Consider the following 27,100-nt stretch of genomic DNA (forward strand, 5'->3'; position numbering starts at 1 on the left):
GTGATGGGCATTTTGAATATTTAGTTATGCCTTTCGGACTCTGTAATGCGCCAGCCGTTTTCCAAGAGTTTGTCAACGATATCTTCAGGGACTTATTGTACCGCTGTGTTGTGGTTTACCTGGATGACATCCTTGTGTATTCTGCTGACCTCGAGTCCCACCATTCCCATGTACGGCAAGTGCTCAGCCGCCTCAGGGCCAACCATCTCTACGCCAAACTGGAGAAGTGCCTGTTTCATCAAAAAAGCCTTCCATTCCTCGGCTACATTATTTCCGATAAAGGCTTGCAAATGGATCCTGATAAGTTATCTGCGGTTCTTCAGTGGCCACGCCCAGTGGGACTACGGGCTATTCAAAGATTCCTGGGCTTCGCAAATTATTATAGACAATTCATTCCTCACTTCTCGACTCTGGTAGCTCCTATGGTGGCGCTAACGAAGAAAGGTGTCAATTCTCGTGCCTGGCCCCCAGCGGCTGACCAGGCCTTCACGAGACTAAAGTCTGCTTTTTCTTCTGCATCTGTCCTTACCAGACCAGATACCGAGAAGCCATTTTTTGTGGAGGTTGATGCCTCCTCCGTAGGAGCTGGAGCGGTCCTTACTCAGAAGGGGCCTAGGGGCCGTACTCTATCTTGCGGCTTCTTCTCCAAAATTTTCTCCCCTGCAGAGAGGAATTATTCTATTGGAGATCGTGAGCTTCTGGCCATCAAGCTGGCCTTGGAGGAGTGGCGTCATCTGTTGGAGGGAGCCAGATTTCCAGTCAGCATCTACACTGACCACAAGAACCTCCAATACCTACAGTCGGCTCAGCGGTTGAACCCGCGTCAAGCCCGGTGGTCTCTCTTCTTTTCCCGTTTTGACTTCCAAATCCATTTTCGCCCTGCCGAGAAAAACATCAAGGCTGACGCCTTGTCCCGTGCTTCGGATGTTATGGGGGAGGACTGTGCCCCGAGATACATCGTTCCTCCTGAGAGACTTGTGCTGGCAGCGCCGGTGGACCTCCGGCAATTACCTCCCGGCAAGACTTATGTGCGACCTGGTCTTCGAAAGAGGATTCTGACCTGGGGACATTCCTCTCGTGTGGCTGGGCACCCTGGGGTGCAGCGCTCTGTGGCCCTAATTTCCCGATTCTATTGGTGGCCTGATTTGGTCAAGGACGTTCGGGATTTTGTGCGGTCCTGTACCTCTTGTGCTCGTAATAAGCCCTCACGACAAAAACCAGCTGGTCTTCTGTTGCCGTTACCCGTGCCTGCCTGCCCGTGGTCTCACGTGGCTATGGACTTTATTACAGATCTGCCACCATCATCTGGCAATACCGTTATCTGGGTGGTAACCGACCGCTTTTCCAAAATGTCTCATTTTGTTCCTCTGCCAGGCCTGCCGTCTGCTCCACACCTTGCCAGCCAGTTCTTCACCCACATCTTTCGCCTACATGGACTTCCGTTGCACATCGTCTCGGACCGAGGGGTCCAGTTTGTCTCCCGCTTCTGGCGAGCCCTGTGTAATCAACTGCAGATAAAACTGGACTTCTCTTCTGCGTACCATCCTCAATCTAATGGACAGGTTGAAAGAGTTAACCAGACTTTGGGCTGTTACCTGCGTCACTTTGTCTCTGCCCGTCAGGATAACTGGTCCACTTTGCTACCTTGGGCAGAGTTCTCTTATAACTCCCTGGATTCGGAGTCTGCTGGTGCATCACCCTTCTTTGTTCTATATGGAAGACATCCACGTCCACCCCTACCTCTCTCCGTGTCTGCTGATGTTCCTGCTGTGGAAGAGTTGGTAACGGACCTTAAAGCTATTTGGGAGCAGACTCGTCAGTCCCTGCTTCAGGCCTCTGCCCGCACCAAGACTCAGGCCGATAAAAAACGCAGGTCTCCTCCCATCTTCTCTCCAGGGGATAAAGTGTGGCTGTCTTCAAAATATGTCCGGTTGAAGATTCCCAGCTACAAGCTTGGCCCTCGCTATCTGGGTCCATTTGAGGTGCTGAAGCGTATTAACCCTGTGGCTTATAAGCTGCGCCTTCCTCCCACCATGCGCATCCCGAACTCCTTTCATGTCTCCCTGCTCAAGCCTGTCATCTTGAATCGCTTCTCCCAGCAAGATCCTCCTCCTACTCCAGTGGCGGACTCTACCAACACATATGAGGTAAAAGAGATCTTGGACATGAAGACGGTGAGGGGGAAGCGGTTCTTCTTGGTTGACTGGAGGGGGTTCGGGCCTGAAGAAAGGTCGTGGGAGCCAGAGGACAACATATTGGATCGTAGTCTTCTGCAGAGGTTCCTCCAGCCTAGGAGGAGGGGGAGGCCGAAGGGGGGGGGTACTGTCACGGGTGGTCCCGCGACCCACATCGCGGGTCGCGGGCTCACCCGTGCCGCCCTGCCCCCGCCAGCGCGCCGCCAGCGCGCCGCCAGCGCATCTCACCCGTCCCGGCTCCTGGCTCGCTCCCCTCCGCTGTGCGCGCGCGTCCCCGACTGCTAGGGCGCGCGCGCGGCACCTTCTCCAAATTTAAAGGGCCAGCGCGCCATTAATTGGCGCTGGCCATATTGCCCAATTCTTCATAAGCCTGCCTCTTCCTGTTACCCTTGCCGGATCTTTGTGCCTCATAGCCTTAGAGAAAGCTTACTAGCGATTATTCCTGCGTTCCTGTGTATTCCTGCGTTCCCGTGTATTCCTGTGTTCCCGTGTATTCCTGTGTGTTCCCGCTCCTGTGTTACCTGAGTTCCTCCGTGTTGCTGTGTTCCGTGTGCCTGTGTTCCCGCTCCCACCTGCCTGGACCTCCTGTTGCTGACCCCGGACTTGGACCTGACGTTGCATCTCTGCCGCCTGCCCTGACCCTGTGCCTGGACCTGTCTACGAGATTGTCATCCGCTAAGGTACCTCGACCTCGGCTGCCACCGTGGGCTAGTCACACCTGGGAACGACCTAGTGGTATCCTGCCGCAGCAAGTCCAACCCGCTTTGCGGCGGGCTCTGGTGAATACCAGGTGCCGCTAGGCTCCGGTTCCGGGTGTTGGCTAGTTACATCCCCCGCGGTGGTCCAGAGGATCCACTGATCCTAACAGTATGTTAGTACTACATGTTGGATATTAATGATAGGTATTGGTCCTGGAGAGATGTGTAATTATTATTTTGTATGTAAGTAGCTGCAGGACAGTGAGATTGGATTCCTTTTTCAGGATTTTATGTGAAAGGATGTGTCCTCACACTGCTGTGCTCTTAGTTCTCTGCAATAAATTGCCTCACTGACTCCTCCCCTCTGATCCAGGTATAAGCAGTTGAAGGTTTATGGTTGAATACGACAACAGGGATGGGACGGTGGAGCAGCTCTATGTTCAAAGCAGAACATTTAATAATCGCCCTATTAATACCAGATATAAAGGGAATATGATAGCAGCATTGACCATGTACGGTAGGGCTGAAGAAAATGATAGGTATTGGTCCTGGAGAGATGTTTAGTTATTTTTATTTGTGTGTTAGTAGCAGCAGGACGGTGAAAACGGATTCCTTTTTCAGGATTTTATATGAAAGGGTGTGTCCTCACACTGCTGTGCTCTTAGTTCTCACAAGGAGGGGCTGTGGAGCAGCTCAATGTAAAAAACTAAGAGCACAGCAGTGTGAGGACACGCCACGCATGCACTTGCAGAAGTTACAATCCTAGAATATAATTACATTTTTCACAGGTTTGATTACACAGATCTTCATAGCCAATATCTGTCTACAGGTTTTCATGCTCAGAACTGCTGAAAGGTTCCCTTTAAAGGAGTTGTTCACAATGTTATTAGTGACAATGGCCTAATAAGTTTGGAGCTGACTCCTGGCACCCACCCCAACAATTATTCAACTTACCTTTTCACAAAAAGATCGAATTTGATGCTGTCGGCACTTTGTAACCTCTGGACCATGAATCGTAGACCAAGCGAGAGCTAAAACAGACCAGAGACCTGTAAGGTCAGGATTTTTATAAGGTAAGTGGCATCTCCGGCCGTGCTGTGCAGTCACACTCATCATCAACGCCTTGTTGTGCACGTACTTTTTTATGTTCACCCTCACAATCTTTTTAAAACCTTTTCAGCGCATCTGACACAGAAACTGAAGCTAATATTTAAAAAAAAAACTTTATTAAAAATATTCTATATGGTGTCGGTAGAGCTAATGCAGTCCTATACATTTCCATGGAAACAGACAACAAACCAACCTTGTGTAGTCAGGTGCGTTGTTATAAACCCTTCTATCCCTCTGCTACTTCTTGGTAACCTAGATAAACTCACTGGTTAAGCATAGCCTGATCTAAATTTGAGGAGGAAGACCACCTTTAATTCCAATCCATATAAATGCTGTGTAAACATAGCCCTACACTCAGTGTCAGACTGGGGTTCCTTGGACCCATCTGAGAAATATTCTGGAGGCCCACACTCCATCCTCTCCCAGTTACAATATGGATTGTCTTCTGCTTGATATTTGGTGTCTACTATTGGTTTAGAGCCTGGATCCTACGATTCTCTGGTGGGCCTGTCCGACACTGCACTGATAAGTCTTATGTTTTACTGATCACTTCAATGCTGCTTTTTCAGGTGACAATAAGGCGAGAGACCCATAGGTCTTCACAAATGAGAACTAGGTCAGATAATCTAGCACCCACCCGCATCCACTATGAAGTGACTTACATTAGTCCCAGCAACCATAGGATTTCCCAGGTCACACACGACCATTCGGGACTCATTCTCCATTTTGTATTCACAATTCAGCTGTCGGAGACCCTAAAGGAAAAATGTTTAGTAGATGAAGATCAGGAAGGCAATTAGAAAGAGATGTTAATAAGTTTATCATTGGTGAGTTTAGATTGTTTACAATTAGGCCCGAAGCCTGAGGCCGCAGTACTGACAGACTCTACAAAAACATGTCTGCTTTCAATTTTTACACTCAGCGTTGCCATGAAAACCTTGTGAGCATCAATTGAGGATCCAGACTCAGAGAGCATCAGCTACTGGGTGTTTTTATGGGGAGACACTGGTTTAGTGACACAAGGTCTCCATGGCAATACCAAAAATCAGTAATGCAGCCTCAGGCTTCTGAACTATATAGGCCCCTGCTTTAAATTAGATGAATCTGAAACATATCTCATTTACCTTTATGAATTTTTTTGGAAAAGGGCGTGGCATATAACAATGGGTGTGGCCTGGCACCCAGATGTGCGACTGTAAATTCAACATTTTGTGCTAACATTCTGGTGTATACTTTATGGATGATGAATAACTATCTGATGGGCATGGAAACAAGCCACTGGGACCCCACCAACCAGGAGAACACGGGGCACTTCAAACAAAAGACATTTCTGCCCTAAGCCACTCCCATTGCCCCACCCCTGACCCTACGCCCTAGCACAGATCCACCTTAATGCTTTTCAACATAGTATAAACCCCCCCTTCTTGTGACCATCTCCCTATGGACCCATATAATATACACAATATAACTCAGTAACATATAATACCCCCACTAAAATGTATCCCCCTTTCTGGGGCCCCCCACTTGTAATACCCCTCACGTGTAATGCCCTCTTTACTTTTGGTCATCCATTTTTTTTACTCCCCTACTTATAATCTTTCTGTACTTCTACCTGCTCTCCTCACATTGTGGTCCATCTCCTCCTCCCCCCATATTATGGCCCCTCTCCTTCCCCTCACAGTATGGCCTCTCTCCTCCTCCCTTTATATTATGGACATCTCCTCCTCCCCTATGCACATTGTGGTCCATCTGCTCTTCCCCCTTCACATTATGACCTCTCTCCTTCTCTCCCTCGCATATTGTGGCCCTCCTTTCCTCGCATTTTGGCCCCTCTCTTCCTCACATTGTAGCCCATCTCCTTTTTCCCCTTCACATTGTGGCCCCTCTCCTCTCCCCCGTTCACATTGTGGCCCCTCTCCTCTTCCCCCTTCACATTGTGGCCCCTCTCCTCTTCCCCATTCACATTGTGGTCCCTCTCCTCTTCCCCATTCACATTGTGGTCCCTCTCCTCTTTCCCCTTCATATTGTGGCGTCTCTCCTTCTCCCCCTCGCATATTGTGGCCCCTTTCCTGGAGATATCTGATCACAATGCTGTTTCGGATACTCTTGTAGACATCAAATAGAGTTTTGGGACACATGTTCTACCTCTCACTCCATCAAGAAGGGGGCACAAAACCCGTCAGATTCTTACCCCTTGTAGAAAGGGCATAGTAATTATACTTGGGGATAAAAATTAATTCTTTATATTACCAGTGGGGGCGCTGTTTAGAAATTAAACACCCACAACAAATGCGTGATTTTTTGTTTTTGCTTCTTCTCTCCACAGAACGAAAACAGGATAAAACAACAGATAAATCTTCGCCGCCTCATCTGACACACCCCAAAAATATCCTCTCGGTAAACTATGATATCCTATGTTTTCCCAGTGACAGGATATAGCTGACGACGAGCGTTATCTTGATGTTTCTTCGCTGCCAGATGTCTTCAATGAGTATTTTAATCTGTCGCGGGTCACATGGTCCGCGTATTAGTGCAATTACCTCCATATTGCGCTCTATGCCCACGTAGTCGGCCTCTGCCGGGATGTTGACCTGGAGCTCAGCCTCGTAGGCGCCTTCGCCATCATTCCTCGCGTTGATGATGAAGAGGACGTGGTTCTCCTCCCCCAAAATAAGCTCCTTCTTATCCCTATACGTGAAAAGTACGAAAAAAGTTATTTATTAAGAGGTCCCTTCTTATAAGCATAGTCTCTGCCCCTAAGGTGTTCCAAATAAAACATTACCCAGATACGAGGCTCCTTACATTCCTCAATAACATCCTAAAAGGGGTTGTCCCATACCCTATATACACCTATATATACTGTATATTTATACCTGTACACTGGATGCCCCTCAAGACAATTGTGGTTTTATATCTCCTATTTGATGGTCACACACAGGGATGTAACTAAAAACTCCAGGGAAAGTTTAGCTTGGGGTCATCGAGTAAATTTTTATACCCTTCAGCAGCTCTCATGACTCATTTGCACCCCCCCATGTCAAAAATGATATAGATATACCTTGGCAATACATCTTTTCTATCAAGGCAGCTTAGATACAGCAGCTCAGCTCTATATAAGGTGGATGCCTTTATAATGGTAGCTTAGATACAGCAGCTCAGCTCTATATAAGGTGGATGCCTATATAATGGTAGCTTAGATACAGCAGCTCAGCTCTATGTAAGGTGGATGCCTATATAATGGTAGCTTAGATACAGCAGCTCAGCTCTATGTAAGGTGGATGCCTATATAATGGTAGCTTAGATACAGCAGCTCAGCTCTATGTAAGGTGGATGCCTATATAATGGTAGCTTAGATACAGCAGCTCAGCTCTATGTAAGGTGGATGCCTATATAATGGTAGCTTAGATACAGCAGCTCAGCTCTATGTAAGGTGGATGCCTATATAATGGTAGCTTAGATACAGCAGCTCAGCTCTATGTAAGGTGGATGCCTATATAATGGTAGCTTAGATGCAGCAGCTCAGCTCTATATAAGGTGGATGGCTATATAATGGAAGCTTAGATACAGCAGCTTAGCTCTATGTAAGGTGGGTGCCTATATAATGGTAGCTTAGATACAGCAGCTCAGCTCTATGTAAGATGGATGCCTATATAATGGAAGCTTAGATACAGCAGCTAAGCTCTATGTAAGGTGGATGCCTATATAATGGTAGCTTAGATACAGCAGCTCAACTCTATGTAAGGTGGATGCCTATATAATGGAAGCTTAGATGCAGCAGCGCAGCTCTATGTAAGGTGGATGTGTATATGATGGAAGCTTAGATACCACAAAACAGCTCTATGTAAGGTGGATCGCTATAAAATGACAGCTTAGATACAGCAGCTAAGCTCTATGTAAAGTTGATGCCTATATAATGGAAGCTTAGGTACAGTTGCTCATCTCTATGTAAGGTAGATGTTCAAATAATGGCAGCTTAGATACAGCAACTCGGCTCTATGTAAGGTAGATGGTTATATAATGTCAGCTTAGATACAGCATATGGGAGACACCTTTATAATATTGCACACATAGCAGATGTACACAGCGCAAAGTAATTTTGCTCTAGTTATATCCAGTGATGTCTTCTCTGAATGTAGTGTAAATGGAACAAAAGGAGAACTGTATAACCCCGGCAGCTGCATATTTCTCTATAGCCTCAGTTACTCACCATATACTGAGCTACCCCTACTTTTGATTATTTATCAAAATAATACGGTATAGTGGAATTATTCCTTCCTTAATACACTAGTTCCAGAAAATAGTTCTGTAATACAACATCCATAACAAATCAGAGGGGTGTAACGGTACAGTAGGAACCTATAGAGGTACAGTCATGTGACTTGTAGATTCAGGCTTTGTGGGAAAAAAGCTCAGCCAGCTTGAATATCCCATAAATGTCTGCCATGCCTATATTTTGGGACACATGGACATCTTAAAGATCACTTCAAAGAAAATAGTTGCAAGAAAAAAAATATTCCATATGTTAATTTCCAAGACCGTATGTGGTAGTGCAGTGGATGGAGCGGAGCAGTATAGCGGAGGCTATGGGAATCCACATGGCTTCATTTCCAGGCAGGATCACATCCGTGCCAGGAATGTTCTGGGGGTCCGGAGGGGGACGCTTTGAAGTTCTATAGACCGGACCCTGCAGGGATGTGGGGGCTTCCTACCACTGCAGCACATGGACACATCAGGAGAAGGGACAAGAAAGCAGAACATCTCCCATCACATCTCCTTGTCTCTGACACTGGTAACCATTATACAAATTCCCCAAAGACTGAGGGGTGGCGTGGGGGGCACGAGGGGGTCTGATGGCCCTGGGAGTCCTGGGTTTGATCTAAAGTTAAGCCATAATTGTATGTATCACCGTGCCGGAGACTCAGCATATAAGTAATCAGTTTTATGGCATGGATCTGACTTTTACACACATAAAGGACGTATAGCATTAGGATACAGCACTAAAAGTCCAAGAAAAGAACACCCCTTTATGTTTCTCACAGCCCAAAACAACCACAGATGCTATAAATGACTTTATTATGCCCTAGTCCACCAGGGATGTTATCAGTGACCCTTATACTACTCTAGTCCACTAGGGATGTTATCATTAACTCTTATACTGCCCTAGACCACCAGGGATGTTGTCAGTGACCCTTATATTACTCTAGTCCACCAGGGATGTTATCAGTGACCCTTATATTACTCTAGTCCACCAGGGATGTTATCATTAACCCTTATACTGCCCTAGACCACCAGGGATGTTGTCAGTGACCCTTATACTACTTTACTAGGGATTTTATCATTAACCCTTTTACTGCCCTAGACCACCAGGGATGTTATCATTAACTCTTTTACTTCCCTAGTCCACCAGGGATGTTATCATTAACCCTTATACTGCCCTACTCCACATAGGATGTTATCATTAACCCTTATACTGCTCCAGTCCACCAGGGATGTTATCATTAACCCTTATACTGCCCTAGTCCACTTGGGATGTTATCATTAACTCTTTTACTGCCCTAGTCCACCAGGGATGTTATCATTAACCCTTATACTGCCCTAGTCCACATGGGATGTTATCATTAACTCTTTTACTGCCCTAGTCCACCAGGGATGTTATCATTAACCCTTATACTGCCCTAGTCCACTTGGGATGTTATCATTAACTCTTTTACTGCCCTAGTCCACCAGGGATGTTATCATTAACTCTTTTACTGCCCTAGTCCACCAGGGATGTTATCATTAACCCTTATACTGCCCTAGTCCACTTGGGATGTTACCATTAACCCTTATACTGCCTTAGTCCACCAGGGATGTTATCATTAACCCTTATACTGCCCTAGTCCACCTTGGATGTTATCATTAACTCTTTTACTGCCCTAGTCCAACATGGATGTTATCATTAACCCTTATACTGCCCTAGTCCACATGGGATGTTATCATTAACTCTTTTACTGCCCTAGTCCACCAGGGATGTTATCATTAACCCTTATACTGCCCTAGTCCACCTTGGATGTTATCATTAACTCTTTTACTGCCCTAGTCCACCAGGGATGTTATCATTAACCCTTATACTGCCCTAGTCCACATGGGATGTTATCATTAACTCTTTTACTGCCCTAGTCCACCAGGGATGTTATCATTAACCCTTATACTGCCCTAGTCCACTTGGGATGTTATCATTAACTCTTTTACTGCCCTAGTCCACCAGGGATGTTATCATTAACCCTTATACTGCCCTAGTCCACATGGGATGTTATCATTAACTCTTTTACTGCCCTAGTCCACCAGGGATGTTATCATTAACCCTTATACTGCCCTAGTCCACTTGGGATGTTACCATTAACCCTTATACTGCCCTAGTCCACCAGGGATGTTATCATTAACCCTTATACTGCCCTAGTCCACCTTGGATGTTATCATTAACTCTTTTACTGCCCTAGTCCACCAGGGATGTTATCATTAACCCTTATACTGCCCTAGTCCACATGGGATGTTATCATTAACTCTTTTACTGCCCTAGTCCACCAGGGATGTTATCATTAACCCTTATACTGCCCTAGTCCACATGGGATGTTATCATTAACTCTTTTACTGCCCTAGTCCACCAGGGATGTTATCATTAACCCTTATACTGCCCTAGTCCACTTGGGATGTTACCATTAACCCTTATACTGCCCTAGTCCACCAGGGATGTTATCATTAACCCTTATACTGCCCTAGTCCACCTTGGATGTTATCATTAACTCTTTTACTGCCCTAGTCCACCTGGGATGTTATCATTAACCCTTATACTGCCCTAGTCCACATGGGATGTTATCATTAACTCTTTTACTGCCCTAGTCCACCAGGGATGTTATCATTAACACTTATACTGCCCTAGTCCACCTTGGATGTTATCATTAACTCTTTTACTGCCCTAGTCCACCAGGGATGTTATCATTAACCCTTATACTGCCCTAGTCCACTTGGGATGTTATCATTAACTCTTTTACTGCCCTAGTCCACCAGGGATGTTATCATTAACTCTTTTACTGCCCTAGTCCACCAGGGATGTTATCATTAACCCTTATACTGCCCTTGTCCACTTGGGATGTTACCATTAACCCTTATACTGCCCTAGTCCACCAGGGATGTTATCATTAACCCTTATACTGCCCTAGTCCACCTTGGATGTTATCATTAACTCTTTTACTGCCCTAGTCCACCAGGGATGTTATCATTAACCCTTATACTGCTCTAGCCCATCTAGGATGTTATCATTAACTCTTTTACTGACATAGTCCAGCAGGGCTGTTATTGGAGACTCATAATTGTTCTAGTCTACCAATGATGTTATAATTGAATCCTTTACTGTCCTAGACCAGGATATTATTACTGACTAATTACTGTAATCATTACAGTCTGTCAGTGGTTTTGATGATTGACTCTTTGATTACCCCTGTTAACCAGGGATGTTATCACTGACTCCTTTACTGCTCTAGTCCACCAGGGATGTTATCACTAACTCCTTTACTGCTTTAGTCCACCAGGGAGGTTATCACTAACTCCTTTACTGCTTTAGTCAAACAGGGATGGTATCAATGACTCCTTTATTGCTCTGGGCCACCAGGGATGTTATCACTAACTCCTTTACTGCTTAAGGCCCCTTCTACACTTGCGAGTGTGATGCGCTGAACTCGCATCACACTCGCAACGCATGCTGCCCGGATCGCACGGCCCGAACGCTGTGAACAGGGACTGAACTGACATGCTGAGATCGCTCCCGGTGTGCAGCGTTCGGGCCGTGCGATCCGGGCAACATGCGTTGCGAGTGTGATGCGAGTCCACCAGGGATGTTATCATTGAACTCTTTATTCTACGTTGGATGTTATCATTGATTCTTTTTGCTATAGTCTACAGCAGTGATGGCAAACCTTTTAGAGACCGAGTGCCCAAACTACAACAAAGACCCTCTTATTTATCGCAAAGTGCCAACACAGAAATGTAATTTGTGATTTATACTCCCTTCTCTGTCACAGCTTTCATTGATACCAGCCCCTGAGGACACCAATAAAGCAGAAAATAGTCCCAGGTAGAGCTGTCACTTTAAAATAGCTCTGTGCACAGCAAGTCCTGGGCTGCCTGGGACTTCAGGAAGATACCTGGAGTCATCTCTGGTGATGGCCTGAGTGCCCACAGAAAGGGCTCTGAGTGCCACCTCTGGCACCAGTGCCATAGGTTAGCCATCACTGGTCTACAGGGTTGTTATCACTGACTTAATAATAATAATAATAATAATAATTCTTTATTTATATAGCGCACACAGATTACGCAGCGCTGCACAGGCATGTCAAATTGGTCCCTGTCCCCATGGGGCTCACAATCTAAACAACCTAACAGTATGTTTTGAGGTGTGGGAGGAAACCGGAGTACCCGGAGGAAACCCACGCAAACACGGAGAGAACATACAAACTCTTTGCAGATGTTGACCTGGGTGGGATTCGAACCCAGGACCCCAGTGCTGCAAGGCAGATGTGCTACTCACTCAGCCACCGTGCCGCCATATGACTTATTATAGCTCAGGGAATGTGGAGTAGCGCATTGCAGAGAACACAGAGCACAGCAGTGTAAGCACACACCTCCAGTATGGAAAGCTACAATCCTGGAATATAAATCCATATTTCACAGTCTTGCAGCTAGTAACACATAGAAATGATCACACAGCTTTCCAGGACCAATACCTGCTCTTGATTATTACACTGTGGTTTATTCAGTATTCTACAATGTTGCGAGCGTTATAGTCCTTGGTACAGTAATGGCTACATTGTCAGTAACCTTAATTATTTCCTGTACAGAACAAGAGGCCAATTACTGGTGTTTACTTTAGTTCTCCTTGGGCGGATTATAGGGGACAGCAGCTTAATAATAACTTAAAGGCTCTTTAGTCGGACCCTCTAAATAGTCGCATCCCTTTGTATTCTAATGTTTATCTCAATCAGGAAACTGCATGATTGCAAACATGTAGCCACTACACAGGAGACTGTGCGTCTAGCGTGTGCGGGAGGGGGGTGGGGGGTGGGTAAGCCAATGATAGTATAGAGAATACATGCAAATCAATTATTATATTCACTGGTAATTAGAATCTCTAATTAACCATGCACAGAGCAAAATTATGTTCAATCTTTATGGAGCCAGAGTGTGATTGTGTGCAATCAAGGGTTTAAAGGCTCCTTCCCCTTTAAGGAATCTGCTGACTTAAAGGGAATTAAAACCAAATGATAACACAACAGTTTTATATAATTATAGAAAGTCTTTACAGCACAAACCTTTAGACTGGAGGCATTGGCTTCTAATGAGAGAGAGTTGTGGGCATGCTCTGTGACCTGTGTAGAGGTCATAGGGCAGGGTAGGGCAAGGGAGAGTGAGCACCGACATCACCTAAGTAAGTGTTGTGATCCTGTGTTATCTATACGTAGGTGTAACTTGTTATTATAATCATGCAAAGAAGGATAATGCGATGGCTGATGAAAAGTGATCTCTACTGAACAGGAAGCCACAATTGCGACGGCTGATGAAAAGTGATCTCTACAGAACAGGAAGCCATAATTGTAAGATTGTAGAAAGGATTTCTGGATTACATTATGTACTTGACCATGTCAAGGATAATAGTGTGATGTCTAAGAAAAAGTGATCTCTGCAGAACAGAAGGCCCCAATATTGCAGAAATAGGAGGATTTCTGGACTATACTATGCATATAGACTTGCCTATGTCAAGGATAATAATGTGATGACCGATGAAAAGTGATCTCTGCAGAACAGGAAGCCACAGTTGTAAGATTGCAGAAATAGGAGGATTTCTGGACCATACTATGGATAGAGACTTGCCTATGCCAAGGAAATTAATGTGATGACCGATAAAAACTGATCCCTACAAAACAGGCAGCCACAGTTCTAAGATTGTAAAAACAGCAGGATTTCTGGATTATATTATGTATAGACTATGCCAAGGATGATAATGTGATTGACAGATGAAAAGTGATCTCTACAGAACAGGAAGCCACAGTTGTAAGATTAGTTGTATTAATAGGATTATCAAGCTCCAGCACTTCATTGAAGGCAATGAAGTTGGTATAGAGCACAATGTGGGGGTCAGTGATTGGCTGGATGTCATCTGACAACAGCGGGGATGGGAGCTGCACAACCCAGTATAGGGATTCAGGCTCTGGGATGAAAGGGCAAGGAAAGTTTATCATATTCTATATGCATTAAAGGTATTATCCCTTTAAGATTAAATGTTACACCCTATCTATTTTCTTGTATTGTTAATTCTTAGCTTTTTGTCCCTCTCCATTGTGTCCATCTGCATTGTTTTACAGAAAGTAAAGTCAAATCAGGAAAATCTGTCCCCGATTAGCTGGGGGCGCTATAATCATCATGTAAAACAAACACGGCACGTTGGGGTCTGTAATAGGCTTTGCTGGGGGTGGGGGGGTCCTGGGCGCATGTGTTCTATTAGAAATCAATCAAGCCTTGTATATTTACTCAGACTTACGATTTGGCTGAGAGCTTCAGGTCAGGAATGCACATATTGTCATCTCCGCAGTCCACAAGAATGTGAGCCTAAGACAGGGGAAGACACAAGCCATTACTTCTTGGAAGAAGGTTTGATTTCTTGGATGTTTCTTTTTTGTTTTGTAAATAAATCTTAATCCGTGTATAAATGGGAAATTCAACAACTTTCCAATAAACTTTGTGCTTCTATTTTTCACTGCTGTATAACTGGCAAAAGAACTGCTTGTTGTCAGTGAATGAGAGGAGAACAGAGAACTGGTTACATTCTGATGCAGTAATTCTGCACACTGGGAGTCCTGCTTTCATCTGACGAGTGGAGACAATTGTATCCAGTCTGGACAATGCTCTGTGAGTTACACAGCCTGGACTCCAGACTGATACATTGTACCAAACCTGAACATATTGGGGGCACATTTACTTACCCGTCTAGTTGACGCCGCCGTTCCGGAATGTCCGACGAGGATTCGGAGCTGCCGCGATTCACTAAGATCGTGCGTCCAATTTCCTGCATGTGTCGTTTCCCCGCCGAGGTCCGTCGGAGTTCACCTTCTTCTTCCCGGTGCATGTCAGTGCTGATCTTGCAACACAATTTGATTTTTAAATTCCGCGGTTTGTCTGAATCAGTCGGGTTGTCCGACGGCCACGCCCCCAAATTTGTGTCGCATAAAAGCCGAAGGCCGATGCGCCACAATCCAATTGCGTGCGCCAAAAACTCGGGGCAATTCTGTGCAAAACGGAAAAATTTGGGAAACCCGACGGAAATGCGTCCAACGGACCCTTAGTAAATGTGCCCCATTAGCTGAGAAGTGGAGACAAAAGTATAAAGACAGTGCTCTGTGAGCTAGACACATCAACAGCAGGTGTGCTGACCTCCCTGAATATTTGATACAATGGGGCTTAATTTCTAAGGGTCCGTGTGCGCACTTTCGTCGGATTTTCCGACATTTTTGGGGATTGTAAGGCTTTGACGGGTATTTAACAGGGTCTGCGCTGGGATTGTGTCTCACACGATCGGTTTTTGGGGCTCAGTTGCGTTGGTTTCCATGCGGAACAAGTTGGGGGCCGGGCCGTCAGACGATCTGACTGATTCGGACTGAGCGTGCGATTTAACTTTCAAATTTTGTTGCTAGACAATGCACTTACATGCACCGGGAAGAAGAAGGTGAACTCTGTCGGACCAGTGCGGGGAAGCAACACATGCAGGATATCGGGCGCATGATCTTCGTGAATCACGGCTCAGGGCATTAGTAAGTAAATGTGCCCCAATGTATCAGTCTGGAGGCTCGTCTAGACAATGCTCGGTAAGCTAAAAAGCTGTGACTCCAGACTGATACTTTGTAGAAAAATATAAAATTTGTGATGTGTTTATCTCTGAGAGCATTGTTTCCACTTTTTAGCTGATAATAGGACTCCTTATGTTGGGTATTTCTCAGTAGGGAGCAGGACTCACAGGTTTGGTACAATGTATCAGTCCAGAATCCAGGCTGTTTAGCTCACAGAGTTTTGTCTACACCGGATGTGATTGTCTCTTCTTAGCAACAGAATGTCCTTTTAAGTGGTTTTCTGCATGAAATGGGAAACATGTCTAACCTCTGGGCTGGAGACCCCCATGTGCCCCAGAGGACCTCATATGAATGAAGTACTAGGGCACATGTTTTGAGCCAGAAGATAGATGTCCAGAAGTAGCACAGAAGTGGACTACACACTGCCCTCATAGGGGGTACACGCAGCACTTGCCAGCCCCCATCCCCAGGATCGTTGTGGGTCCGAGCAGTTGGATTCCAGGCAATTAGATTCTCTATCCACATTGTCCATGGTGGGAATAGGGAAATCCCTCTTATAAACCTTTCTGAATAACAATTCTCAGTGCGCTGTGGGTTTTGTTTCCTATTATAAGTGTCCATCTTTTCTTATCACTGACATCTCTTCCTCTGATTATTTTGGCAGTCCTTGAAACAAAATCACAACTTGTCCAAACATTTTCTTGTTTTTGATACATCAAATAGATATGACACAGGACGTGACAGATTTCAGATTTGGGCAATGTTTGTGAAGTAGTGATTACACATGAGATTAGTACATTTTGGACAATAACACAGATGTAGCAGAGCTGAGCTCATGGACCCATGTTCTGGAGAGATTACAAACTCCATGCAGATGTTGCCCCTTGCACTAGCATTTTGAAGCTTCCGTATGACGGTGAGGACATACTGTAGTGTGGAGAACCTACCTGCTGCTGTAGTCTCGCTTCTTTGTAGAGATTTAATATCGGTTTTAGATCCTGGTCGCCCAAGAAGGCGGATTCATCCAAACTGTAATTCAGGTTGACGGTGATGGGAGTGAGCTTATCACGAAATTCTGACTCTTCCTGTGGGAAAACAAAAAAAAATCAAATATATTTGGTTAAATTTCCAAATATTGCCACGTGGGGCTTAATCAATGGAGTCTTGAGGGTCAAAATAAGTCCAGGATCAAGTGGTGAACATGTTGCAATTCCAAGTGAGCTGCAATACCAGATGTGGCCACAAACATGTGATGCTGTTGGAAGGCAGACATTTTTTTTTCTAATTCCTGGACAACCCCTTTAAATCATAAAATTAAAATTTTTCATCTTAAATATCAGCACCGTATCATGTCCCGTGTCCAGAACTTACTCTAAGATAAACAACAAAGTCCTGGCACTGTTTTCCGCTGTCCTTCCCCAGGATCATACTGAACGTGTGGTGTGCGGTGCCGTAGTCACGGAGGAGGGTTCTCTTCACTGCTCCCTTCTGCTTTAACCAGTCCAGCTCCAGGTCCACTTCCATGGCTACAAGGAAAAATGGTACAGTCATTATATATTATAGGCACATATCCCTTTAATTTAAAGTGTTATACAGACGGTCCCCTACTTAAGGACACCCGACTTACAGACGACCCCTAGTTAAAGACCGACCCCTCTGCCCACTGTGACCTCTGGTGAAGTCTCTGGATGTTACTATAGTCCCAGACTGCAGTGATCAGCTGTAAGGTGTCTGTAATGAAGATTTATTGATAATCCTTGGTCCAATTACAGCAAAAAGTTTTGAAACTCCAATTGTCACTGGGGCAAAAAATATTATTGTCTGGATCTACCATTATAAAAGATACAGTTTCGACTTACATACAAATTCAACTTAAGAACAAACCTACGGCACCTATCTTGTATGTAACCCGGGGACTGTCTGTATCTCCTACTCCATTCACATTCAAAGCTGCATTTAGAATTCTACTTTTAGGACAACCCGTTTAACTTTTTAAACAACCCATGATGCATTCTGCATTCTGGTGACCGGAATATTAACAGTGCAGTGCATCATGGGATTTCCACAAGTTAAAGGGGTTGTTCGAATAGTTAATGTCCATTGGATCAAGGATAACATGCTGATCAATGGGGGCTGAATACTGTGAACCCCAACAACCAAGCAGTTAATCCATTTATCGGGGGGGGGAGGGGTAGGATTAAGAATGCCATGGGCCTCAGGCTGCATAATAATTAAATACCCCCAAAAGTTTGACATGGTTTAACACTTACTGTTTACATTCGGTATTAGAACCAAGCTTCTTAAAAATTAGGGGTTGGTCCCTTTGGCTTTTAATGATGTTTGTGGACCTTTAGTGGACATTCAAAGGTCCTGATAGCGTTTTTAAATAAACATGTGTTATGAGTCGGCACACATGTAACTGGATTTCTCTTTAATACTGTCCTGTAGGGATAACAAAGGGGAACTTTCACCACCTCACACATGTGGTGATGAACATACCCTTCTGTGGGATCTGCTACACAGATTTGGGGTTAGTTTACATTTTCTTTCTAGACCCCACAGTTGCTTAGATATAAGTCCCAGTATCTGACCATTATCATCCACTCCACTGTCAGAGAGGAGCTGGAGCAGAGGAGTTATGATAATATTCTCAGTGTGTCTCAGCAACAGAGAAGATCTGCATAACACACCACCTGAGTGAAGTTGCCCCCCCCCCCACCTTGTTCAAATCAAACAAAATTGGTTTCAAACGTTTGTGCTTGTTTGTGCAGCAGAAATTTTCGTTTGTGCTGCTATCGTTTTTAAGATATTAATGGAAGTTTCCAGAGGTCATCAGAGGTCAACCAGCCCCCCACATTGCCTAAACCAAACCAAACTGGTGCCGAACAATTCTGCTACGTTTGTGCTGGTTTGTGCTGCTCAAATTTTTGTTTGTGCTGCTTTTGTTTTGAATAAATGAACAAAAAATTGAAGGTCAAAAGTTCAACTAGCCCCCCCACATTAACTGAATCAAACAAAACTGGTGTCAAACGTTAGTGCTATGTTTGTGCAGCCAAAATTTTCATTTGTGCCGCTATCATTTTTAAGGTATGTTCAGGTGTTTACATAGGTTAAGATGTTTAGGATGAACTGGTAAAAAACAAACCTAGTGACACTTCCCTGGTTTAATCACCACAGGGATCAAACACATTGTACTTTGGAAGAAATGAACTCTGCTGACCTCTCAAAAAAAGTATGAATATATTAAAAATGATAGCGGCACAAACGAAAATTTTTGCTGCCCAAACCAGCACAAATGTAGCACTAACGTTTGACACCGGTTTTGTTAGAATCGGTTAATGTGGGGGGGCTGCTTGAACTATTGACCTTTATTTTTTTGTTCATATATTCAAAACAAAAGCAGCACAAACAAAAATTTGAGCAGCACAAACATAGCAGAATTGATTTGCACCAGCTTTGTTTGGTTTGGGCAATGTGGGGGGGGGGGGGCTGGTTGACCTCTGGAAACTTTCATTAAACTCTTAAAAACTATAGCGGCACAAACGAAATTTTTTGCTGCACAAACCAGCACAAACGTTTGACACCAATTTTGTTCGATTTAACCAAGGTGGGGGGGCCAACTTCACACATGTTAACACACCCCACTCTGCTTGAGCACCTGATCTTGTGTGAAGTGGTTAAATGTCCTCTTTAAACTTGAAGGGTGGCTGAAGTGGTCATGGGCCACTGACTACATGGGTAGATTAAGATTAAGCCCTGTGATGCATAAAAATCTATTTTTTTTTTTACATGTTTGGACATTTACTGCCTACATTTGGCACCATAACTATGTTGATTTTAGGGCTGGAGGTCCTTTATAATCTCTACAGGGCAGGTTCAAACCGATAGTGGTCACAGCAGATGGACCCCCAACTCCTTTTATGCTATAACTATAAATGATATAGAAAAACATTACAATGAGCAAAGTTTTGGTGGTGTATGGAGTAGGATTTAACAAAAAAAAAAAAAATCTACATAATGGGGGTCATTTACTAACGGCCCGATTCGCGTTTTCCCGACGTGTTACCCGAATATTTCCGATTTGCGCCGCTTGTACATGAATTGCCCCGGGTTTTTGGCGCACGCGATCGGATTGTGGCGCATCGGGGCCGGCATGCGCGCGACAGAAATGGGGGGGCGTGGCCGAACGAAAACCCGACGTATTCGGAAAAACCGCCGCATTTAAAAACCGAAATGTGTCGCTTGGGAAGCGCTCGCCTTCACCTGCTATGGGATGGTGCATTCCGGGGCGTTAAGATTATTTTCGGCGCAGCAGCGCCACCTGGTGGACGGCGGAGGAACTACCTTCTTAAATCCCAACCGGACCCGAATCCTGTGCAGAGAAGGCGCCGCTGGATCGCGAATGGGCCGGGTAAGTAAATCTGCCCCATTATTTTGTCTTTAAAGCAAATATTTTCCTCTTTTTGGTTTGGAGAATAAACTGGAGATCTTCATAGATAAAATTGAGTAATAAGAGCCAATGTACACACAAGGGAAAGCGGATCTTCCTGACGCTGCTGTTTGTTGTTACAGTGGGACACATGAGTTACTGACCCTCACAGGTCACCGTTCATGGGGCGTTACAGTGTACATAGACATTTCCATACATAGAACTGTGTAAATAAACCCAGCCGTGGCTTAGATTGAAGGATTACTTGTGAACATTTTTAGAATTTTTTTTGGGAAAAAAAAAATTATTAAAAATGATTTCATTTGAAATTTAATTAACACCTAAGGAGCCCGTAACCCCTCTGACTCATTTGCATAATTTTAAAAAGCCTTTAAAAAAAAAATCAGGGCATTAGAAGCATAAACAAGAGTGGATCCTGCTATAGAGAACACACACCAATATGACAGCGTGCCTGGTTTACTATCTTTCATCCTGGTGGGAGATTTCCTTTAAACTCTATGCAAGTAGTCGGTTCTATAACTACAATTCTGTGTTGGAGCTGTATACCTAAAACGAAAGGATGGCCAAAGATATGAAATAAACGCTAATGAAGAAGAATTATTTTACCCATTTCATCAGATTTAAAGGAAATCTCTCATGAGAATTTAGGCTTAAAAGCTGTCTCCAAGCTGTGATCAAGGACTTCTATAATCTGGGGATTCAGCGTGATAGAGAAATACAGAATTAACACTGTATTCAAAGGAGCTGTAAGGAGTCATGTGGGCGGAGAAGAGTCATGCTGGGCAGTCCTCTTCTGGCTTGATTAAAGTCCCATAGGACAAATACATAGTTAATGATATTGTGATATATGTGAAGCGTGGGATGTTACTGACCTACATGACGTGGAATTCCTTGTCCGGATACATCCATACACACCGTCACAGTGAGGCTGTAAAAAATATATATAAAACCATTAATAATCTCTTTACAAACAATATTTCATGTTAAAGGAAATCTCTTCATTCTAGATATTTAACATGGGTGACAAACAAACACAGCGCCAATCTATGAGTGGTGGCCGAAATGAGTCACAGCAGCCTAGATTCTATCCAAATGAATAGGAAATGATCTGCAGAAACCTGGTCTAACCACTACATAAAGAGCGGCGCCATCTGCTTCCTGTTCTATTATCCGCATCTGAGGGGGCACTGGGTGTCGGACCCCCAGCAATCTGATACTGGGGGTCTATCTTTCCAATATATTCCCGGTATTGTAACCCCACTAAAAACTCCTTTAGTTGTACAGAATATGATCTTGCATTATGACAACAAGGTCCTCCTAATCCCCAAGCCCTTCAGTTTTTATCATATGGGCTCATTTACTAAGGGTCCGAACGCCGCACTTTTGACAGGTTTCCCGAATATTTCTGTTTTGCGCCACATTGTCCTGAGATTTTGGCGCACGCAAATGGATTTTGGCACATTTTTGCGCCGGCTTTCACGCGACAGATATCGGGGGGCGTGGCCGTCGGACAACCCGGCGGATTCAGAAAAACCGCGGAATTTAGAAACCGTTTTGTGTCGCAAGATCAGCGCTCACATGCACCAGGAAGAAGGAGGTGAACTCCGGCGGCAACACCTGCTGGATATCGGGCGCACGATCTTAGTGATTCACGGCAGAACCCGAATCCTCAACGGACAACGCAACGCGGGATCGCAACAGGACCAGGTAAGTAAATGAGCCCCATTATGTTCCACTTGAGATGAGTCAGATGCAGGGAGGGAAATGAGAAGAGGAAATTCCACGCTCCACCCGGGAAGAGCCGCATCACAGTCAGTGGAGTAAGTCACAACTATGGTGGGTGTAATTACCTCTGCTCCATGCTCCATTACCAGGACTATAGGAGGCTCTAATCACAGGACGGACCAGAGCCGACATCTGGACCCCCCCCCCCCCATCCACACTCCAGGACAAGAATGTGAGGAGTAATGATGGCAGATTACATCTCCAGGGGGATCAGGAATGTGTGGGTTATATCCCATATGGAAAGTAGGGAACAGCCAAACGCTACATCCCATATTGTCACCAGACACATTTACCCCCTCATCCTAACCATTATCCTCGTACTATAAATCTGTTCTATCTTTCTAGTACATAGAAATGTAATAACAGCACTCCAGACGTAGAATTGTGCAAAAAGATAAGTGGATTTATTCCATGTTCAAAGCGACGTTTCGGCTCAAGGTGTGAGCTTGAGGAAGGCCCACACCTTGAGCCGAAACATCGCTTTGAACATGGAAAAAATCCACTTATCTTTTTGCACAATTCTATGTCTGGAGTGCTGTTATTACATTTCTATATACTATTTTTGGAGGACCTGAAGCCCGGCCCTGGTTAGCGTGCACACATTTTTTATTTTTATATTTCTGTGCTGCTTGGATTATCTGTATTTGTATCTATCTGCAACATCCCCACCGGGGCCTAGCCTTTTCTTGGGGCCTGGAGACAGCCGGGCCTAGAATACTGGAGTAGCTGGCTAGTGCGGCCTAGGGCACACTGATGTCACGGTGCTTGGTATGGGGACCGGAGGGCTGTCCTACAGCCTGGCAGGTCTACAGCAGGTGGTGTGTGCAAGAAATATGGAGGGAGAGGCTGATGTACTGGTTCTCTCTGGGGCAACCCTGAGTGCCTGTAGTAAATGTCCCTGGGTGATGGATGGGGGAGCCCGTGGTGGTGACATCCGTATCCAGGGATCAGACGGAGGCAACGTTGTGTAAAATAACTCACGGTTCTTTATTGAACAACAGCAGGCAACGGGCCTAAACGTTCTCACAGCAGATTCGGATGACTGGAGTGGTCATGGAGAGTGGTCCTCAGGAATAATGCACCAGCCCGGTAGTAGAAGAAGGCTGCTATGGAGCTATGTCCAGTTGTGGAAGCTGCAGCTCTGAGTCTCCTGACTCTGGTCCTGGGATTAGGATAAGGGTCAGCCCTGATGGTGGACTGACACTGTCTCTCTCTCTCTTCACTCTGTCCATGTGCCAAGACAAGACCAGCTGGGACTGGAACCAGACTCTGTGCTCCTCCCTGCCCAGGGGTTTATCCTCCTGGTCAGGTGGTAGCACCTCTCTAATCACACTCCAGTGTACATGGCAGAAACATCATTGGTCAATAACTTACACCTACTTAACTATATCATATCTATCTCATATCTATCTATCTATCTATCTATCTATCTATCTATCTATCTATCTCATATCTATCTCATATCTATCTATCTATCTATCTATCTATCTCTCTCATATCTATCTCATATCTATCTATCTATCTATCTATCTATCTCCTATCTATCTATATATCTCATATCTATCTCATATCTATCTCATATCTATCTATCTATCTTTTATCCATCTATCTATCTATCTATCTATCTATCTCATATCTATCTATGTATCTCATATCTATCTATCTATCTCCTATCTATCTATATATCTCATATCTATCTCATATCTATCTCATATCTATCTATCTATCTTTTATCCATCTATCTATCTCATATCTATTTATCTACCAAATGACATTATCTAAGTCTTACGTCTTAGTCATTCTTGTCATTTATACCAAAAAAATGTGTAATTCTCATTAACTCTTTCTAGACATCACTACATCCATATAATGTGATAATCTACTAAATACATACAATACAAGCACTTGCCGTACAATGAACATAAATAAAGCACATTCCTCTGAAAATGAATTGTTCTTCAAGTCCGCAGCAATTCACACATTGCTGTCTGGCTCCACAGGCATTTACTATAAAGGCCCCCATCTGTTGCTTATTACAGTATAGGGGGGGGGGGGGGGGTTATTATAGACTTGTCTCCTATGTAGTTCTGTCTAATTACTAGACTTGTGTGAGAAGCCTCCCCCACCTCCTGCCCTAGGATCTACAGTATCAGAAGTTTCCAGATTTCTCTTCTGTAGACATCCACTATAGGATTGTGGCGCATCGGCGCCTACTTTCACGCGACAGAAATCAGGGGGCGTGGCCGTCAGACAACACAACGGATTCGGAAAAACCATGGAATTTTAAAAACGAAATTGTGTCGCAAGATCAAGCACTTACATGCACCAGGAATAAGAAGGTGAATTCCAGCGGACCTCAGCGGGGAAGTGACACATGCAGGATATCGGGCGCACAATCTTAGTGAATCCCGGCAGACCCGAATCCACGTCGGACAACGCGCCGCGGGATCGCGACTGGACCAGGTAAGTAAATCTGTCTGTCTGTGTATTCATGACTTTCTACTGTCCACCACTTTGTATGCATCAGACGGACCACAATGCGGGACATCAGCAGCGACAGAGGAGGTGAGAACACGTTCATTTAAAAAAAATAAAATACGTCCCAGCCTTCCACTAATTTATTGCTAATCTGGGATAACCCCTTTAAACAAGATATGTGCCTGCATCAGTGTAGCTACAGCATTCTCAAGGTATGTTTGGTTCATAATGCATGAAATCAAACAGTACATTTCCTTTATCTCCTCTAGAAATTAAATAATGGCCTGAAAAAGTTTTTTTTTTTTAAAGTTTGTAAAAACTTTAGTTTTCCAATTTTGGGAAGTGAACCGAAATCCTGAAAAAAACTTAGTTTGATGCCTGGATTATTTATCTAGTGCTTCTTTTTGTAAAGTTTTAGACATCTTAATGTATGTGTTTATCTTTCCGTGGTTTCCATGCGGACCTGCGCCTGGCAGGCGTCCATTAATGAGGTGTATGAATGTCCTGATTCCCATTTAATGTGGGGGAACTATGGAAATAAGCCGAGCGATTATTAAGCTGATGCATCAATCCTGGAATGTCATGTAGCTGTCAGCTTCCATGAGGGATAGATATAGAGCCCCGGTGATTCGGACCTCCTTCAGGTTGTCTTACATACATTCCGTAATTTCCCTTCCACGGACAGATCCATCAGCAGTCCTCCTAAACAGGCTGCACAGCTGGCTCAGGAATACAAAAAGATGGATCCCGCGGGAGGCAGGAATTATGTGCCTGTTGGATTTAACCTACTAATCGCTTTCAGATGCAGAATACAAGGTTACAACAACTACAGCAGAACATAAAACAACATAAAGAGAAGCCATAACAAAGGGCGGCTATCACCGGGGACCATCGCTGAGATCTTGTAGCAAAAAAACGGATTGGCGTTATGTATTATCCTGGAGTTTATGGTCTTAGACTGAGCTGTAGAGGCTCAGATAATTTGGTAGGTGATACGGGCAGCCAATATGGTACCAATTCTTATTGTAAAAGTCCAATTCTATTAAAGGGATGTGCATTTTTACCTGATACATATATTTCCCTAAAGAGGGATAAAAGTTTGGGCATGAAAAAAACTTTTAATGCACTAAGTCACGCCCCTTGCCCCCCCCCCCCATTTAATGTAATACCCCCTTTTGACCAGCAATGTATAATATGCTTCATAGTGGACCCCATAAAGTATAATACCCTCTTCCTGTGGCCCCCTCTGTGTATTGCCTCCATATAACCAATCCCCTCTTACAATGACCACCCCCCTTTCCGTGGCAGTGAGACAGACCCCGCCATCCATTAATGTCCCGCTTATCCGGAGCGGTTGGTAGGAATGATCATTTTTAGCACGTCCTATGTTGTTTTGTAACCACAATGCTGCCATCATCTGGTAGGAGGACTACATGACGTGAATGTATTTAAATATATATATATATATATGTGTGGGTCCATAGAGGGAGTTACCTAATTTTTCATATAACCGAGGACAAAAGCTGGGAAGGAAGGGGGAGCTATCTAAAAGTAAAATTTGGAAAAAGTTTTTAAACTACATATGGTACCAGAACCAAGCTTTATAGGAAAGGAAGGGGTGTCCTTTGAGTTGCCTTTTGGTTCTGCAGTTTAAAGGGAACCTGTCATCAGAAATTGGTTTGATAAACCACTACCAGTATGTTGTCAAGCAGCTGGCCTGGTGTGGGGGCATCATCCAGAGAATCAACTTTGAAGTGAGATGTAAATTGGTTTTATTAACTCAAGGAGGAGGAGAATTTAACACTGAAGTCAAGCTCTCCCCACCTCAGAATGACCTCTTTAACTGTATTTGATGGCCAGATCTCCTGAAGTCTGGCACATGCTGAGGAGGTGGTGTTCAGATGCAGGAGGAGCTTGACTTCAGTGTTAAACTCTCCGCCTCCTTGACTTTATACAAACAATTTACATGTTACTTCAAGGTTCATTTTCTGGATGAAGCCACCGCACTGGACCATCATCTAGAAGGTGTTCAACTGCTTGGCAACATACTGGTAGTGGTTTATTAGGCCAGTTTCTGATGGCAGGTTCTCTTTAAGCACCTTTGGACCTTCAAAGGTCCTGGAAGGGCTCTTACATGTGGCACACATCTATGGGGATTGAGATCTGAATATTCCACTCTTTAATTTCCCCATCAACATACTATCAGTATCATATATGGTGGGTACATTAGAAGGAGGTGGGAAATATATAGATAAACAAGTTCATTACTTTTTAAGACCTATAAGTAGATAGTATATGGCGGTATTATTCCAAAACTCAATTTTATTTAGGCATCCAATGGCAATTTGAAGACTCACCAAGTCACCAGCATCTCCACTGTGTCCGAGATGGAAATCACGCAGGTCCTGTTCTCCGGATTAAGGATCGTGGGATTTAGTAGAAGTTCAGCGTCCACTGTGACTACAGGTCTGGCCCTGCAAACAAAACCCAGCGCTGAAAATCTCAGGGATT

General features: G+C 44.4%; 1 protein-coding gene across 3 annotated transcripts in view; it reads right to left on the minus strand.

The window, feature by feature from the left end:
• ITGA8 (integrin subunit alpha 8) overlaps positions 1 to 27,100 on the minus strand; it is a 139,625-nt gene that overhangs the window by 39,533 nt on the left and 72,992 nt on the right. For all 3 annotated transcript variants that reach the window (XM_072154271.1, XM_072154272.1, XM_072154273.1), the window contains 8 exons: positions 26,947 to 27,063; positions 21,199 to 21,254; positions 17,248 to 17,402; positions 16,824 to 16,961; positions 14,574 to 14,641; positions 6,544 to 6,691; positions 4,666 to 4,758; positions 3,848 to 3,924 (listed from right to left, as the gene is read on the minus strand). In XM_072154271.1, coding sequence (XP_072010372.1) covers positions 3,848 to 3,924; positions 4,666 to 4,758; positions 6,544 to 6,691; positions 14,574 to 14,641; positions 16,824 to 16,961; positions 17,248 to 17,402; positions 21,199 to 21,254; positions 26,947 to 27,063 — 852 coding nt within the window. The remainder of the gene's footprint in view (positions 1 to 3,847; positions 3,925 to 4,665; positions 4,759 to 6,543; positions 6,692 to 14,573; positions 14,642 to 16,823; positions 16,962 to 17,247; positions 17,403 to 21,198; positions 21,255 to 26,946; positions 27,064 to 27,100) is intronic.

This window comes from Engystomops pustulosus, chromosome 5 (assembly GCF_040894005.1).
Source record: "Engystomops pustulosus chromosome 5, aEngPut4.maternal, whole genome shotgun sequence".
Taxonomy (NCBI): domain Eukaryota; kingdom Metazoa; phylum Chordata; class Amphibia; order Anura; family Leptodactylidae; genus Engystomops; species Engystomops pustulosus.